This window comes from Rhinopithecus roxellana, chromosome 4, assembly GCF_007565055.1.
Source record: "Rhinopithecus roxellana isolate Shanxi Qingling chromosome 4, ASM756505v1, whole genome shotgun sequence".
NCBI lineage: Eukaryota > Metazoa > Chordata > Mammalia > Primates > Cercopithecidae > Rhinopithecus > Rhinopithecus roxellana.
Genome location: NC_044552.1, coordinates 135,106,081 through 135,125,959, shown reverse-complemented (window position 1 = coordinate 135,125,959; position 19,879 = coordinate 135,106,081). Strand labels below are relative to the sequence as shown.

The 19,879-nt window shown below is 33.9% G+C and overlaps 1 protein-coding gene across 1 annotated transcript in view; it reads right to left on the bottom strand.

Annotated features, from left to right (window-relative positions):
- LOC104655534 (adhesion G-protein coupled receptor G6) overlaps positions 1-19,879 on the bottom strand; it is a 119,477-nt gene that overhangs the window by 19,135 nt on the left and 80,463 nt on the right. The window contains 6 exon segments of the mRNA XM_030928968.1: positions 679-790; positions 3,519-3,661; positions 7,712-7,774; positions 8,693-8,745; positions 11,327-11,412; positions 19,675-19,743. Of these exon segments, the coding sequence (XP_030784828.1) occupies positions 679-790; positions 3,519-3,661; positions 7,712-7,774; positions 8,693-8,745; positions 11,327-11,412; positions 19,675-19,743 (526 nt within the window).

Below are 19,879 nucleotides of genomic sequence, written 5' to 3'. Positions count from 1 at the left end.
ACATTTCACTCAAGTCCATACATCTCTAAAGTCCCCTTCTTTTCTCCCTACAAAGTGTCAAACCCAGCAGTATTTACAGTATGCAAAGTATGTATGCTTAGGCAGTTTCCATTCCTGAATTTCCCCCCAGAAAATTCTAATTGGGAGTGAGGTGGGTGGAGAAATGGATTTAACTTGCTATTCCATGAATCTCTGCAATTATCTTGTCTCTGAGGTTTCTGTTAAACACGTAGAGAAAATCTATACCCTGACAGTTTCCATCAGTAGACTATCCCAATCTGGATCTTGTCTTCATTTCCTCTTTGCCTCTTCTCCCCATTCCAACAATAATCAGTCCAAATAGCTAAAAAGTTTTGGATTTCCAGATGCATATTCCAAGGCTAGGCTAGGTTCATCCACAAACAAGGTACTTTGCTCTGGTGCTACCCGCTGGCTTCTAAATTCTTCAGTTTTTCTGTGAGACGGCTTGATTAGCATGTGGCTGGGAGGAAAACACTGCCTTTCTGAGTCATCCACTTATGTTATCTTTATTCCCCAGGAGTGAATGATATAGGCATACACAGAGATTCCTGCCCTTCTTTGCAATCATATAATGCCTGAGAACTACCGTGCTGCACGTATAACCCTGGGAAGGCTGATAACGTGGAGCTTTGCTGCAAGAGTCAGTGAAAATATTACCATATCCGCGAAGCAGAAAAGTCAGGCTTGTCTGGACAAGGAAGAATGTATTCAGAAGGTTGGATAGATGGCCAGTAGTAGCCTTTGGGTTCCTCCACAGCAAGACAGTGACCTATATGAACATAAGAACCAGCATGAGAAATATTCACCTATTTTTTAAAGTTAGAGGTTAGAGATGCAAGATGAAAGCAAAATGACAATGCTGTTAATTAGGTATTTCTTTAATGTAATACCAAAATATTACTGCTTATCTTCAGAATTTGAAAAAAAAATAAAAGTTAGAAAAAATATTAACATTTAATACACTTCAAATACAAAACCATTACATCAGACAAAACCATTAGTAAAAAACACATTTATTTAAGTATATACATGAAACATACATTATCATTCTAATCATTTGCAGATACTAGTTTTATTCAAAGAAATAAACCCTATAGAGAAGGAAAACAATCTTGAAAAATTCAAAATGTAATTTGATTTTTTTCAAAGGGGAAAGCCTATAAATGATGACTCGATAATGTCACCTTTGAGTTGTGTGGCTATTTTATAGAAAATGTTCCAGGTGCTCTGATAGCCTCTCCTGCCTGGAAGCTAAGGGGGCCACAGGAAGTCACCTGCAAACCAACAAACTCTCGGATTTCTGTATCCTCAAATCATCTGACTTTTGGTTTGACAACTCTCTAAGTAAGCCTCATGACATCAATGATTCAGATTTTATATTTTAAAGAATATCAAAGTAACAGCAATACATCAACAGCAACAATAAACTCTTGTATTTCAGCAGTGAACATTGGCAAGTTATATCAGTTTTCTGGGAACAAGTACTGTCATCACCAACTGAAAATTCAAATAACTTTCCCATGTATACTGTAAGCTTTAAAACTGTTAGGTTTTAGCTTTTTATTTTTCCATTGGTAGAAGCACTTATCCACAGACTCACTTGCAGAAAAACAATAAAATGGATAATTTAAATTAAATGGTATAAATTAAATGTCTAGGTATATATATGGAGAGAGTGGTGCTGGGCTTTCCCAGCCTATGAGGATACAGATGGTGCTGGTCCTCCTAGTGTTCTCCAGTCATAGATAAACTACCATTTGTCAGGTTGCTTCTTTGTGAAGACTCCTATACATGAAAGGGTAGCAGGTTGCATTCTCCCTCCCTCCAAAAAGCCCCATTTGTTAAGAAGTATTTTCCCAAAGAGACTCAGAAATGGTTTACTGTCATGATTAGTATTATTAGTATTATTTGCACTCATCCATCTCTATGAGTTCTTTGTAACTGTGTACATCCACCCAATAGAGATGGGTAGCTCCTCACAGAAGTGGAGATGCCTGCCTCTTTACTACACTGTGATTCTGGCCTTGGTCGCAATCGCCCTCTTCAAGGCTGAGGAACATGCCTCCCTCAATTCAACCTCCTGAGTGTAGAGAAGGCAAAGGGTCAAAGTTTTCTTTTCTTTTGATCTCTACTAAAGTACCTAATCACAGTATAATTGTAATCATAGAATAACATTAAAACAACTGCTTTTTGTTATCCATATTTGTGAACATTTGATTTCCTAAAATATTCTCATGCAGACTTATTCATTCATTTATTCAACAAGTGTTCAAGTTCCAGGGGATGTGCTGGGTTCTGGGAATATGTGGAAAGTAAGAGTTAAAGAAAAAAGAAAACATGTTCTTAAGTAAGCGATTATTGTCTACAAAATGTAACAATACATATATATGAACTATATATACGAACATTATATATGAAATATATATATATGAACATAAATATATCTAGTCTGTATGATGCTCTAGGCACCTGGACAGCATGAAGTAGAGGCTCAAAGGCAGTGATGTCTATACTTGATTTCAGAAAAGTTTCTATAGAAGAGGTGACTTAGGAGCTATCTTTAAAAATACATAGGTGATAATGAGGTTGACGGTGGGAGTGGAGAACAGTGTGCAAAGATAGAAAAAGGGCATACAAAGGAGCACAGCCTCTTTGTGGAAGTACAAGCCATGTCATGTGTGGTTAGAGCTTGGGATGTGAACGATTTCTAGGAGAGACTTGATTCTAGGTCCAACAGAACCCTCAGATTCCTGACCTAGTCCTGTGAAGACAGTGGTATTACTAATAGAGACAGGGAACATGAGAGAAGGAGATATTTTCTGTTTGGTATTTTTTTGAGATAAGGTCTTATTCTGTTGCCCAGGCTGGAGTGTAGTGGCATGAACATGGCTCACTGCAGCCTTGACCTCCCAAGCTCAAGTAGTCCTCCTGTCTCAGGCCCGCCTAGTAGCAGAGATTACAAGTGCACAGCACAACACCCAACTAATTTTTTAATCTTTCATAGAGACAGTCTCCCTATGTAGCCCAGGCTAGTCTCGAATTCGTGGGCTCAAGTGATTCTCCCACCTTGGCCTCCCAAAGTGCTGGGATTATAGGCATGAGCCACCATGCCCAGCAGGAGATGTTTTATAACAGGAAATCTCCTTCTATAAGATGTATCTCATTAGAGTTCCCACATCCACATTTACACACTTTTTATTCCTAAAGTGGACAACAATGATGATCAAGATCATTCTGGCATTTTGTTCATATTGTTAGTATTTTCAAAATATGTCCCTAAAGTAAAATATGAACTTTCATCTACCTCCTTCATTCCCTTGGATTCACAGATACTGAGCTGAATTTTTTTTTCTGCTATGTCACTCATTTGTGATGAACTTCATCATCAGAAAAAAATGTACAAAAATAAATAGCATATAAAGAAAATTTCTGTTGTTTCAAGTAAACCTGAATATATAGTTGTATAAAATGTATATTATAAAAAATTAGTCACTTACCCAGTTGTCTCACATTCACTGTATGTAGCCTCAAGCCTTCATCCAAGGACTCATTATTTTTTAGGAGCTTCTGCTGAATGATTTTTCCTTCTAAATTAGTATTATTGGTAGCATTGTAAACTAGAAGGGCCCAAAGCACCAACCTAGGGAAACATTTCAGATATAACTGTTGTTGTTGTTGATTGGTTGGTTGTCATTTGGTAGTAGAAACAGAATATTTGGATATAGAGGGATGACCATCACCTGTTGAGACTGAAGAGATTAGCCAAGGTGCTCACAGACTTTCTCTGCTGCTGTGTAAATTATAATGTTAAAAATATTCCAATATTAATAGATTCCATAGGTTACTGCATGTATAATTCTGTCATATAACTCCATTTCTTTTCAGAAATATTTTAATATTTAATATTGATAGTAATATATTAGTCACTAGTTAAAGCATAAACACAAGAAAACAGCATTCCTGTGGTTAATTCTATATTTTTTTCTTTGTGGCCCCAAATTAACGTTTTTTTTTTAAAAACTATGATTTCAACTGACCATTTGTCTTTTGAAATTACTATTTCTAACTATTAGAAATTAACTATTTCGGCCGGGTGTGGTGGCTCATGCCTGTAATCCCAGCACTTTGGGAGGCCGAGGCGGGCGGATCACGAGGTCAGGAGATCGAGACCATCCTAGCTAACACGGTGAAGCCCCATCTCTATTAAAACTACAAAAAAAAAAAAAAAAAAAAAAAAATTAGCCAGGCGTGGTGGTGGGAGCCTGTAGTCCCAGCTACTCGGGAGGCTGAGGGAGGAGAAAGCCGTGAACCTAGGAGGCAGAGCTTGCAGTGAGCCGAGATCGTGCCATTGCACTCCAGCCTCAGCGACAGAGCGAGACTCCGTCTCAAAAATCAAAAAAACAAAAAAACAAAAAACAAACAAACAAAAAAAAAAAACTATTTCTAATTACTAACACTATAAAGGGTGTTACTATTTATGAATGTGGTACAATCTCTTCAGAATAGCAAGAAATAATTTTCTATCTCCATGAAGCATTTGCAAGTACTTTGTATGGTAAAAAGTTTCACAAAATAAATAATCAAAATCGACTCTGTGATTGCCCAGCATATTACTTTAGAAGGTTATAGAATGGTTGACCTTGAAGGTCTTTAAAAAGGAAATACCTCTATGGGAAGTAAAGAAATGTATCTCCAAAGCCCTGTTAGAAACTTTTGGTTCTATAATTTAAAGTAATATAATTTTCTGTTCAACTACAATCACAGCTATAGTCAAAAGCAGAAAACAAAACTATTAATTTAACACTGAGGTAAAAGTAAAAACATTATTTTGTCAGGTAGAGGAGAATTTCTTTTGCTTATATGTGAAGGCTCTAGATTCACAAAAAAATTTGTTTCTTCTTCATATTCAGAGGAGAAATGAATAATATAAGATGTTATATTATTGAGATCAGTTACTGTCCACATACCAAAGACAAAGTGGTAATATTGTTGTTAAACTAGCTATGGAATGTCCAGTGGAGAGGCAGTGGCATATTTTATTTATGAAACTATGAATATTAATAAGTATTTGTTATAGTAGTAATTCATTTGTGGTGTTAAAAAATAAGAAGGAATATGTGAAATATTTGTTATTCAAGGCTAGATGAAATTAAAGAATAGCTCCGGTTTTCTTTCCTAAATATCTGTGCTAATCTCAAGGAAAAGGTGCTCTACTCTTCTCATAATTAACTCTGAAAAGCTCTCTCTAAAATGATCTACTGCTTACCATTCATATGTAAGCCATATTTCAGGATAAGGCAAACATAATGACTATAATGATAGCTGTGAATATAGATGTGACTATGATAGCTTAACAATTTTTAAAATGGCTCTTGAAAAAGTATCCCTTGATTAAATCATTGTTTGAAGACAAGCTTCACCACTCCAGCTGGTGAGAACTTACGGCTGGGAAAGTGACCTTTTACTTGTCTTGAATACTGAGAACATAATTAGCCCAAAGTATTGTGGGTGATATTGAATACCCAAACCCAAGAAGTCAGGAAGAGCCATACATTTTCACAGGTCTTATCTGTGTGTTTTCCTCTCTCATCCTGAAAACTGAAACTATTTTATGGTTCTACAAAGTCACATTCTATCTGTTGTTACTATCAGCCATTCTTTATTTGGAAAAAAAAACAAAAAACAAAAAACAAACAAACAAACAAACAAAACCTCTCTGTGGCTTTGGTTTCCTGTCTGTCTAGGCAATAGAGTATGACAGCATTATCTGAAGCTACGGTCTGTGTTAAGTGATACAATCAAATTGAAAGGAAAAGGTTTTTTTAAAAAAGAATGTGTGTAAAAGTAGTAGAGTGTGGTTTTGAGAAAAACTGAGACTATAAAGCCTCATCAATGAGGGTAAGAGCCATAGAGAATAGAAAAAAGAGAGGCAAGAAAGGCTATGAACATAAATATTAAATAATGACAAGAGCTCATACCAAAAAAACCCCTAAATATGTGGATTTTGCTATATACACTGTTTCAGTTCATTCTCCCTATAATTTTCTGTAAAATTACTCATTGCTTTGACAGACCAGGAAACTGAAATCCCATGAATTTAAATGTCCTTCAAGAAGAGTTTCTGAGGTGCTGACATGTACTAACGATGGCTGACTTTAGTATCACCAGGCAGCAGAAGAACCACAGTAAGTAAACTAAAAAGCGAATGTTGACTGCCTGAAGAAGGTATACCACTGGCTATATCTACCAAATCCAGGGCTGTCCCAAGTGCTACACAAAGTGTCCAGCAAAGGGATCCTGATTGCTGCTGGATCCATTACTGAAGATGCAATATGACCTAACAGAAAGGATTGAAAAAAATTATTTGGTTAAATAGTGGAGAAGAGTTGAGTCACCTTCAAGAATACAGTACTGAAATATACAACTGCGTTTTCATATCATAAAGAAAAAATACCAGAAAATAAAAACAAGGTTCCCTAATCAGATGACTCAATCCAGTCCATTTAATATGTATATAAAAATGACATCTTTCAATATAACTTTCAAAACATTTGTTTCTCTAGTGTTGAATTGAAAAGAAAAAAAAAGCTCTCTGGTCAATTCTCATATGAAATTTTATCTTCTCATAGTAAGAAGATATCACCTGAAAAGAAGCAGGCTCCATCATCAGGGCTGTATATCCATTAATATCAATTCAGTCTATTGAGATCCAGCAAGACTTATAGAAACTTTTGCTTTACAACAAATTTTTTAAAAATTCTATGGAGGCCAGATATAATATCTCATGCCTGTACATGTAATCCCAGCACTCTGGGGGGCTAAGACAGGAGGATAACTTGAGGCCAGGAGTTTGTGATGAGCCTGAGCAACACAGCGAGACCCAGTCTCTACAAAAATAGTATTTTAAAAATTAGCCAGGCATGGTAGCACATGTATGTAGTCCCAGCTACTCAGGTGGCTGAGGCAGGAGGATCATTTGAGCCCAGTTCAAGGCTGCAGTGAGTGATAGTCATACCACTGCACTCCAGCCTGGGTGACAAAGTGAGACTCTGTCTCAAGAAAAAAAAATCTACAGAGATGCAATACATGACCTGAATAACCTAAATACAACTCAATGTATTCCATTTGGAAGTTTAGGGGTTTTCTTTTGTTTTACAGTACTCTCAACAGTTGGTCCTTACATGCCAACTGGTCATATATGCTGGACATATCAATCAAATTACCTGCATGATTAAAGCATGATCCTGATATAAATTTTAAAATGGGGACTTCAGAAAATTAGCTAATACCTTTAAATGCTGAAAACATTTTGGCATCTATTATCCATATTATTAGATGTTATCATATATAAACATTTTTATTTAAAGCTATTTTCTTTGAAGGTACCTTTGCAATTTCAAGTAAGAGGCAATGAGTTATCATAAATAAACTGGAAATACTAAAAATAATAATCCATTCATTTTAAATGCCCTATTTCTCAATTATTTTTCATCAGATATACATTACTACCCAGTCTATTATATTACAGTTTTAACTACAAGAAAAAAGTAGTGTACAGTAGTGCTAAAGAAATAACTGTGCTATGTGATTAAGATTTTCTTTCCCACCTAATTGTTTTCATTTCTCTACCAGATAAAGTAGTGAGCAAGAGAAAGAATGTTACACTCTTTATAAGACTTTGTCCTGTTACCTTGGCTCATTCTCAACGCTTCTCTTGACTTTAATCTTGTCCTCTCCACCACTCAGGTGAAAACTAAAAACACAAATACATATATTCATTAATCCACCTCACCAACTGCATCATTAACAATAAAATTTGGGGACCTGAAATAAAGAGACAGAATGGGAATTCTAAGCCAATATTTCCAAATGTGTGTCCTGAGGTTCTAACTTCTTTCATAAAGCTAGGCAACTGTGTGCTTTGCTCTGTTTTGAAGATTCACAATTCATATTATCACACTAAAGAAATTGAGACATTCTGATAAAAAATCTGCTTCAGTTTGTATAATAACACACTTCCTGAACTTATATGACGATTTGACCCCTTTTCTGTGTTATTAAATCTGTTATCTTCACAGAATATATGTTTAGGGGTCATGACATACACTTTAGAAAACTAGTTCAGGTATAGAACTGTGAAAACAAGGTACACAGGAGGGTATATGGACAATGCAAATTGCTGAAGATTAGTGGAGGAACTAAATATAAATGCAGTGAAGGATAATTTCGAAAAGTTAGGTTGCAATCAGACTGTCGATGTACGGGATTAGATCTGGAAAAAAAAGTGGTCTTGAAATGGGTACACACAACCCAGGGGGTGCTCTAGGTGATCCACCAGGGTGTGAGAAGAGACTAACAACTTCTATTTTTATTTAATTATCCAATTTTAATTTTTGACACATTATAACATATACTGATTCAGCTACACAAACACACAACACACTTTTCATTTAAAACAAATATAAATCAACTGGAATGCATGATCAAAACATTTTAAAACCATCACTACAGCATTGAGGTTTTTTGTGCAATGAACTATAATAGTTGTTTTAGAAAGATTATGCATATGGTAGCTGTATTTGTATGTATATTTTGGTACAATCAGAGAGACAAATAGTAGCATTAAATTAGACACTATTTTTAATTTATCAAATTATTTATTCTGTCTTACCTGATATTAATGACATAAACCGTGTAGTTCCAATTTTCGAAGGTTGAATTGAGCTGGAAAACACAATGGAAAAGGATGAGTTTTGATAAAACCTTAAAAATATATCTAAATCAAGTTTCTGCCTAAAACATAAGTTGCTACTGAGATAAGGCTCTGGGAAAATCCTGAAGAGTTGGAGGAGTGAAAGGTAAAGGTAACAGTTAATGGATCATTGTATACCAAGAATTTGATAAATGTTATTCCTTTCAATCCTCACAACAACCAATGCAATAGGTATTATCCCCACATACCCCACAGTCTTATATATAAAGAAACTGAGCTTTCACAGAGAAGAAATGGTTTGCCCAAGATCATCCAAGTAAGCAGTAGCAGATGCCAGATTGGAACCTAAGTCTGTTTGGAAAACTATCATTTCCTCTCTAGCCCTCGTATTAAAGAAGATTTGCACAATAAATACCTTCTCTATTCTTCATTCAACAAACACTGAGGTACGCTAAAACATTTTTCTAGTAATTACCATCTCACAATATTAGTAATAAGAAAAATTATAAATTAACAATATAAATGTAAAAATAAAATAAGTTCAATACTATTGGAACTATGTATTTATTATGTGGTTATTTAGCAGTCTTTATGGTCTCAGCATAAGAATTTTTAATGAAGCAATGGATTCCTCCAATATAAAGAAACTTCCATGATGCAGTTTCCCATACAATTGCAAAACAGGATTCCCTCACTGACACGAGAGCCTCCAATTTGCATGTCATCTCCGAAGGGTGATTTAGGCCTTGTTTCATATACACATTTGTTTCATATAGCCTTTCTTTTAAGCACTTCTAAAACTGAATGTAAGTTTTAGGGAATGCTGGCAAAAAACGTGTTAAATTATTTTAAAATTGTAAATAGTAATTTGAAACAGGTACACCATTTATATTTTCTCTGTTATCAAGTATCTGCTTTGGTATCTTGCATTTTAAACAAAAATGTCTAGTAAAGTTTAGCTGCAGATGAAAATAAAGCTATGTTGAAAACCATGCATGAAGTAAATATAAACGTAAGCTTATACCTTATCTAGCACAAACTTTCTAATGAATACTAATTTCAGAATAATAACATTACTCGTAATTTGCACAAATAAGCTAACAGTAGCTTACTTGAGAATGAAAATAAAGAATTTTATCTTCTGAAATCATTCTGACTTCAAACAAAAAGAACAACGCTGGAAAGAAAATGGGATACACAGAAAGAATATACTCTTTCTGCAGCCTGCTTTCTCCATTGAGAGGTTAAACATATCTCCTACTGTTTGAATGAGTTACTAATCTCAATGTGGCATTCCCAAAAATCAACAGTAGTATTTTTCTTTTATTTCAATAGAGAATTTCACCTTTCTCACCAATTTTGTAACAGAGTTAATTAACTACTATTGTTACCTATGGACAACTTTTTTTTAAAGAGTACTGTCTTTAAAATGAAGACTGTTTTCTATCAGTTATTTTTCAAATATATATAGATGTGTGTGTGTGTGTGTGTGTGTGTGTGTGTGTGTGTGTGTGTGTAGCTACCACTTCCTCTCAATGTGTAAAATTTCTTTTGCTACCAAAGACACATTTATCAAACACCAAATATATATGAAAACCCATTTTTCTTATTTCAGAATGTATAGTGACTCAATTCAAAAAAAATGTTTGAACTGTAACAGCATTATATATAAAAAGAAGTATGAAGTCTCATAGTATGCTGTAGGTAGGAAATGAAATAATAGAATAGAAACCTATGGAAAATAAAATTTTTGAGATTGTTATTGTGAAGAAGAAAATGAAAAAATCCATGTGTTGTATTTGTAAGAAAAAGAAGAAAATAAAACGTTAAATTTTTTAAATTGAAAACTACAAAATGTTTATCAATAGAATACTGGTTAAATTACAGTCTAACTGTCCATCAACAGAAGATCTGCTAAATAAATGATTGAACAGCCACATAATGAAATAGTATGCATTGTTTTTTCAAAACAAAAAAAACCCATAAAGTTCTCTAATGTTGCAAATCTGGCAACAATAAGTACGGTATAGAATGGTATGTAAAGTATACTACTTTTAGTGTAAAAAAAAAAGTAAGAATCTATAGTTTAATTTTCTTTCATGTGCACCAAGATATCTGGAAAAAGCAGAGAAAACTAACAGTGATTTCCTATTTGCTGTTGGTTATTGGGTTGGTTCCACGCAGATGAGCAGCAAGGATGGGTGGAAGACTTTCATAATGCATTTTTTCATACTTGTTGGTTTTGACCAAACATTCAAACAATTTTTTAAAAGAATCTGTTTAAAAATATAGTAGAAAATATATGGATCTAATAGGAAATAAAGATAACTGTTACCACCAAAATCTATTTCGATTTGTGCAATACTTTTCTTATTTAAGACACTGATATTCTACTAGGCTCAGTTCTTATCCTTTATTCAAATGTACTTCTCTTCCTATGCATAAAGACAACAACTTACATATCTACTTACGTATTTCTAATGAATACCATCTGTGTTTCAGTATAATTTGTGGATTCAGTTAACCAGTCTTTTCCAGATTCCCAGAAGTTAAAGAATTTTTTTAAAAAAGAAAAGTTACAAGCTCACTTACCCATTCTGCCACCTTGCTCTGTACTTTTACCTCAGGGTGACGAAGGATGTTTTGAATCACTACGGATATTCTATAGATAATTCCATCTGCCCATTGGAAATAGGATTAGTCCATTAATTGCATTTTTGTAGTTATATAATTATCAAACAATTTAAAGTTATGATCATGTAAGTCATATAATCATATAGTTTTATTCATAATCACATAATTTACAATGTAAGTTAAAAAAACACCTTCTACATAGGTAAAACAAATATGAAATATTTTGATGTTAAGCTTTTTGACCTTCCAACTTCTTAGAAGTAGTTATCAATTAGCTTACTCTTATTACTTGTATATGTTTCTTCATATTTTTAAATTTTATAGATTTCTGATATCTACTGTCTGTAATGTGTTAACTGTATTCATGTACAATTTGACTTCTGATAACAAGGCATTACGCTTTCTGTGCATTATAAGGAATGATAAAGAGTTTGGGATGTGAAAACTTGAATGAGATCATGTGGAGGAATTAACTTGAAAAAGTAGAACAGGCATACACATACTTACTGCTCTAATTCCTCTCCTTTTCCTCTCTTTCCCCTGCTTAATAAAGCACTTCTATTAAACTATCAGGCGGCATTTCACCAGACTTTTCATCAAAATTTCTTAAATATGCTCATTTATAGCAAAGTAGAGGAAAAAAAATAAATAATATTTGCAGGCAGAATTTTCATTGAACTAATTCATTTTAAAAAGAAAACCTTATTGGAAAGAAAATTCTGTCTTTTGGGTTGGGGAAAATCTTTAAAGTAAACTGATTTTTAAAAATAGAAATCAAACTCACCAGCAAGGGTTTGCTGAAGAGCTGTAAATGGGTGCTTTAGTCAAAGTAGCTAGTGAGAAAAATACCCTTTTAAAATATGGTAGGTTATAGAGAGAAGAACAATTTTTGAATCTCCATTGTTGATTATCTTTCTTCATGCTTATGTTTAGGTAAGTCTTAAGTAAAATAGGCACACAAATATAGAAATATATAATTATAGCAATGTTGAAGAAAAGAGTAAAACTTGTGGGGAGGCAGTAGAAAAAAAAATGTAAAAGCCTCTGGGAATTTCCAAAGCTACCAAAATGCAAATTCCAGTCCCACTACCAAAGGAATGTCTTTCCAGTAAGTGTCAGAGTCTTGTGCTAAATAATATAAATTGCTGCCCCTGGATGTAGTAATATAAATATATAAAACTGGCACAAGTCCAAGCACAGGCGAATTTAATTTATGCAGACTATTTATTTTGACTTCTAAAATTCTTCGAGTATTTTAATGATCTTGACTTTTACATTCCTTTAAAAAAATGTTCTGAATGAAAAATACTTGGAGGAACATATAAAACATAATAATACATATAAAGATAACTTTTACACTGTAGATCTCATCGTATCAAATCACAGATGTTCTGAATGATTGGGAGGAAATTCAAATTGTGAGGGTCAAACAGTTATTTCAGGATCCTGGTAATATTCTGTGACTATACAAAAGGTTCCCTACTTACAGTTCATCAGCACTCAACTTTATGATGGTAGGAAAACAAAAGGCATTCAGTAGAAACTGTACTTCTAGTACCCATATGTCCATTTCATTTTTCGAGTTTAGTATTCAATAAAGTACAAGAGATATTCAACACTTTATTATAAAATAGACTGTGTTACATGATTTTGCCCAGCTGTAGGCTAAGGTAAGTGTTCTGAACATGTTTAAGGTGGGTTCAGCAAGCTATGATGTTCAGCAAGTTGGGTGTATTAAATGCATTTTTGACTTTTGATATTTTCCAGTATTTTCAGCTTACAATGGGTTTATAGGAATGCAAACCCCATTGCAAGTGGAGGAGCATCTGTATTATCAATGCTAGCAGAGTATCTGAAAAGCTACCACTAGATGGAAACCTAAAGCATGCTTTTGTTATAAGAGTAGTATTTGTTCCCTCTTAGGAAAATACTGCAAAATTCTAAAAATCACTGACATTTCTGCATTTTTTAGAAAGCATCCAAATATTTAAGATGTTTTCTTTAAATATTGTTCCCTGTCCCAGTCCACTTGTTACATTTATTTAAAATTTTTGAATAATGCAGTCAATAAGTAACCATGAGAAAAGTTCAAGAGTGAACTGTCAAAGCAACATAAAAAAATATGTTCACTGAAGGGCTGGTGAGAAGGGTTTGGACTAGAGCAAAATAATTGGCTTCCACATTGCAATTGGAGGAAATGCATAATTAAGACACACTTATGCAGGATTTTCCATGTTACCATAGCAGTAAAGTTGTCTTCTCTTACAAATGTTAACACCACTCATGGTGTTTTAAAAGCTATTCACAAATCTTCATGTGTTCCAGAGACTTCAAAATATGTATGTACTATCCTAATAATGACATCTAGGCCCAAAGATTTTATTATATACATTAATGGGGAAAATGATTTAAGAATATATCCATTTTCCATTTAGATACTTCTTTCAGCATGTAGAACTTCAAGCAGAAATCACTGCCTGTGGTTACCAATGTGGTCATCAAAACAACATTATTTTTTGTAGGTCTCTCTCCAATTAATCTTTCCATTTTTTACCTTCTTACACTTTTTTTCAGAGTTTCTTGGAGAATACAGAAATGACATTGCTCTAATCTATGCGATATTCAAGGATGTAAAGTACAGGTTTGAAATGATAGGCCTAAATACATATTTGAAAAAACAGACGTTAAAATATAAACCAAATGCTAATCTAGATACCTGGTTATTTCTTTGAACTAGTGATGAGGGAATTCTACTATGACAGTGGCATTTACAATACGACTGGCATCCTGCAGTTCCTAAACACACAATTTCTTTAAGATATATGGCATAAAAAGCAGAGTAATGGATCCATTCAAATGATCTTAGGAGGAATTTGTTATTTAAATAGCTAAACATATGTGAGAAACTGGAAGCAGTGCTACAATCTGTACTTACTTGTAAACTAGGTTTTTAGAACAATAATACAGACTAATGGAGTTAATTCCTTACTTGGGTTGCTTGTGACAACCTCACAAAAAGTTTACTATTCAGTAGCACTAGAGTGATGTTTGAAGCAGAGAAGATACGATTTGGAGTGGAATAATAATTAGTTCAAGAGCTTTTCTTGGGAATGTAATGGAAAACATATAAAAGGTCATTATTTGTGGGAATCCCCCGATTATCCACATCCTGAAATATCTATTTGTGAAAAGTAGTTTTAAAGACTTTCTTAGTGTACACAGCAGGTCCCTGAGTAACATCATTTCATTCAATGGAGTTTCATTACAAAGTTGATGAGGAGAAGAGTCAATTCCTGGCCAGGTCCCCCGTCTGTGTAGCGTCTGCATGTTCTCCCCTTGTCTGCATGGGGTTTCTCCAGGTCCTCCAGTGTCTTCCCACATCCCAAAGCTGTGTACCTTGGATTCACTGGCCTGTCTACACGGTCCCAGTGTGAGTAGGTGTAGGTGTGTGTGTGTGCCCTGCCATGGGATGGCGTCCTGGCCAGGGCTAATTTCTGCCTGAAGCCCTGAGCTGCCCAGATGGCTCTAGCTACCCGCCACCCTGAACTGCACAGAATAAGCAGGTTGGAAAGTCAATGAATGAATGGCTATAAATTAGTGTAAAACAAAAATTCAAAAAGTATAAGATAATCATATAAAAGCATAACAATAAATGATATAGTATGAAAGCACTCAGAGAACCCCCATATTGGTGATTGTTTTGGAACTGCTTGGTGGCAGGAGGTGCTCCTCGCAATTTTCATTGCGCAAACATTTGTTTCTTGATTTAACCCACCACCGCCACTAAGTCTGCAGTCACTCACTGGCTCACCCAAATTTGGTCAATCAATTATCTTACTTGTTTTCACTAATCTTTCTTAAATGTATGTACAGCTCATATTAACTACAATGTTAAATATTAGAAGGGTTTCAGTCTTTTTTTTTTGAGATGGAGTCTCGCTCTGTAGCCAGAAGGGTTTCAGTCTTTATTTGGAAGTTTGGTGATGTTTCTGTGACCAGAAAAAAGCTGTAGGAACTTAACTCTTGTTTATATCAATCAGCCTACGGTAAGATTGGTTTCATTACATGTTATTTTGCTCAAAGTCACAGTTTCTAAGAACCTATCAATGACATTAATGAGGACTTAGTGTAATTTGAGGTATCAGATAAAAGTCCTACTGCAAACAACAAAAATAACTTTACACAGAAAAATAGGAACATTTCACAAAAACCAGGAAAACAAATTCTATTGATATACTATGATAAATATATCCTATTATCAAATAAACTCAATCCCTCTCCTCTCCCAACAATGCAATATTGTTATTGATTGACTCAGTAAAATTCTGATAGCCAAGAGTTAAAAGGACTGGACAAATTAGATAATTGACAGTTGTGCCAATCTTTCTTACAGTAAATAAAATAGAATTCTCTAATATATCAGAAAGCAAGCCTGAGAATGTTTATTCTCTGTTTCCCAAAGAATAAGAAATTGTTAATATTATATCAGTGATGATAATCCAGGACACGACATTAAATAGCATTTATTCGTAAGGTGAAAAAGTAATTCTCTTTTCAATTATTTCAAATTTGATTACATCAAATAAAAAATCTTAATTATAGTCTGTCTCTAATACTTTGTTAGTCTTCCTTCTTAAAAAGATAATGAAGGCTTCACGCTCTAAGATGTGAGAAGGTAATAGGATACAGGGAGAACATTAAAACATTGTTTACATTATATTTATATTCACTTTTTATATCTGTATTATAACAAGTAGGACTGTTTTCACTTTACAGTCGTGAAATAGATTTTCCCAAGTAAACACAAATGTTTAAGTTAAAAAGTGAGTCAATTTAGGAAAAAAATCATATTAAATAGTATATGTGATTCAGAGAAACGGTAAAAAAATTGTTAAGATGGTACACAAATTTGACACACAATTTTGAGAATATTTCTGTCATATAATGACCCGAATATTTTTAAATGCTAAGATGACATTTTGATTAAGAATTATCTGAATTAGATTTTTTTCATTAATATGGTTAAGCAGAACATTTTAACTGATTCTAACATTTGCTTGCTTTGTTAAAACTCCAATGAAGGTTATGACGCAGAGAGATGGCCTAAACAAGGCTTTCTTCAAGAATGTCAGAAATGACATGATTGAGTGAATACAGCTCCACTCCACCAAGTCAAGGACTCTGAAGTACGGTATAAAAGTTCTTGGGCAGTAGAGGATGTGTCAATCCTGGAGGGAGAATACCACAGAGGCTCTTTGTATGTTCATACAAAGAGTGAAATACTTAGTTAGAATTATAATATTCCCATCTACTGGCTAGAGTCCATGTGAAATATGCACTGGAAATTTCAGCTGCTGTTGCTTTCTTGGGGGTTGTTGGAATTTTTGCTCCGTCATAAATCTCCCTGGTGTAACTACCAGAATAACCATAAACACTCCCTGAATCGATGCCTTTATAACCCTAATGAAATTTGTATCTACGTTTCATGTAAAATATTCCATAGTTCCAATATAAATGTCTTAGAGAGGAAATTAATGTAACCTCTGAAGCCAAGAAAAAATGAACTATGTGGGTTTCCTTTCTCAGGGTTTTGGGTCCCTGGTGATATGTTACAGACGTCTTGGCCTCATAAGCTAAATGACTGCAGTTTAGAAAATTTCTTTGTTTCTAATGCTTCATATTTGAGAATATTACTGTATTCAAAGCAATGGTATGGTCACCTGATTGGAATTTCTCTTTTATTAGAAGAAACTGAAATCGCTCACTGTGAATTACCAAAAGGCCATGTATGTTGTTCATCTAGGAACAGCTTAAAGAACTCTATTCACCTGACTTTTCCTCTGTTTATTTCTTACCATACACTGCTGTATTTGCAAATTATAAATAATAGAAAAGTATATTTGGAGAAAAAAGCAAGAAGTATTTGAAGTGACTTTAATTGTTGTCATTCAAAAATTGATTTGATTTAGTTGATATATAATCACAATCTATTATTCTTCAGCAAATAAAAACAGAAAGCAAAGTATTACTATGAAAATTGATTTAAATGTCACAAATATATGAACATAAAGTTCACTTAAGTGAGAAATCAAATTATTACAATTACTTAGTTTTTTGAAATTTGTAAAATTCTTTAAAACTTGTTTCCTGCAGAAAATAATCTGACAAAATACCATGGAAATACGTTTTTCTCTGATCTCTATTATGATGTACATTAATACCTTCTAATTAAATGCTTTTTCCCCTAAAACTTCTTTTGAAAAAAATTTTAGCTAAAAACGCAAAAGAGGAGTACTGGAAATGTACTCATTCCACTGGTCATAAGAATGAACTCAACAGAGTTAAGTGATCTTTATTAATTTTACTAGTCCTACAAATGTACCAATTGACTCCAATAACAGAAACTTTGTTGGAATAATACATATTTCCCTCCTTAGAATACAATTTTTTTATGTTAGACATACTAAAAATATAAAAGGTAATGATTTCTTACCATTCCTTTGTTTAGTGATTCTGTTAGTAACAGGCATGTTAGTGCTGACAGTGGGTGGTGTAGTACTAGGAGAGTTTACAGTAGCTGGTAATAAAGATGAGAAAGACGTAATTTTGCAAAGAGCACATGACAGTTAATTTGGACAAGCAATTTATAATTAATGCATTAAAATTTACAGGGGAAGAATGGAAACCATTTTGAAATACAATAGACTCCAAGGTTGTAATGTATAAGATGAAGCAATGCTTCCTATGGCACATTAAGAATCAGTACACATGGCCTTTGATGCTATAATACACAAGGGTCTGGAGCAAGCACAAAGTGACGAGAGAAAGGACATTTAGATTCTAGATTCTAGACCTAGGTCTCCATTAACAAGCTGGCAATCACACAGTGAAACACTAAACCCTTCTAGAACTCAGTTTCCTGAGTCTGTCAGAAGTTATAGAAAGCAGCCTGTACAGATCTGCAGCTTGAAAGTTATCTAAACTAAGTTTGTCTAATAACATTGAGACTAGAGAAATAAAATCTCAGAAGACAAATGTACTTCTTCTTAAGATGAATGTAAAGAAAAAGACAAATGAAATGCATAGACTAAGTTAATCATTTAAAGATTTCAACAAGTTTACTAAACACTGATGAATAAAAAGTATTTCATAGGGCAAGCTTTATAAGGGAGACATTTTCAAAGTATTATGTCAGATATCTCAGGTGAGAATAATTTTAAAAATAAAAATAACTTTTTTTAAACTTTAGATCTTGAACTAAACAGAATTACAGATTTTTTAAATTTCATATAACAATTTGAAAACTAGACAGAGATCATGGGGAAAAAAACTACTTGATGACTTAATTTTCATAGGGTGTTGATTAATAATAATATCAAAGAAATTACGTCTCCAAAAGGAAAACAAAGATAATAATAAGTTACACCCCACCCTACCTCCTGCCTGCCCTACTCTCACACTGGAACCACAGAAGAGAGCTTAGGTTTCTACTTCTTCAATCTCACTTCTAACCACTGTCACCTTTGTGCTACAATCTTCTTAATAAGAGATCCAGCCTTTACAAAAGGCATGGCTGTGATTCTTAATGTGGTACATAGAACATGCTACTTCATTATAGAAGTATTTAGTAGAATAGATGAAAAGAGTCATGGGTAATTAGGAGGAGCAATGATAAAATAAAGCAAAATATTTGTATTATTATTTTAAAACTTGTATAACTTTATGTATTATTTAGCATGCAGCTATTTAGTACATAATATATGACTGAAATACTGACCACGATATAGTAAGCATCATAGTAATTAGCACAGTTATATTAACATTACTTTACTATAACTATTTTAATCTTAAGATTTAAGTTATCTTGTCATCATAAATTGTCTCACGGCCTTATCTTCAAGTTAACTGAATATTCAAATTAATTTCCCTCTTTGTTTTACAGACATGAATACTTCTTCAAAGTATTGTACACCGTATTTACACTGGACTTTTTGCAAGTCCAGTATATTCTTGAGAAGACATCGGGGAAAAATGAAACCAATCCATGTTTAATAGGATATAAATTCACATTTTTAAACTCAGAGCTTTGTGGAATTGTGGTTACCCATGGTGTGAAAGCATTCTTTCTCCACGCCGTACGTACTGTGCACCCACACAACTAAAACACATGCAGAAATTCTTCTGTTTTGCTGTTTTCTGGCTTTCCAAGTGAAAAATCAGATAAAAATCAAAACAATGACAACTACATTATCCAAAATTGCAAGTAGGAAGCAAAGAGATTCTGAAGCACACTGTGGGCTCCCTACCTTGACAGAGGGTCCCCAGGTCTGCACAGCTGGCCAGTTCTGCTGCCGGGAGCGGGATCAGGTAGGAACCTTGATCAACACAAAGAGAATATGTAAGTTTGATTTATGATTTAGTGATATTACCCAGAAAAAAAATCATGAATCATACGGTTAATAGAAGCAGCCCTAGAAGAGTCCACCAGTAATTCTTTGATGTCAAGAAAGT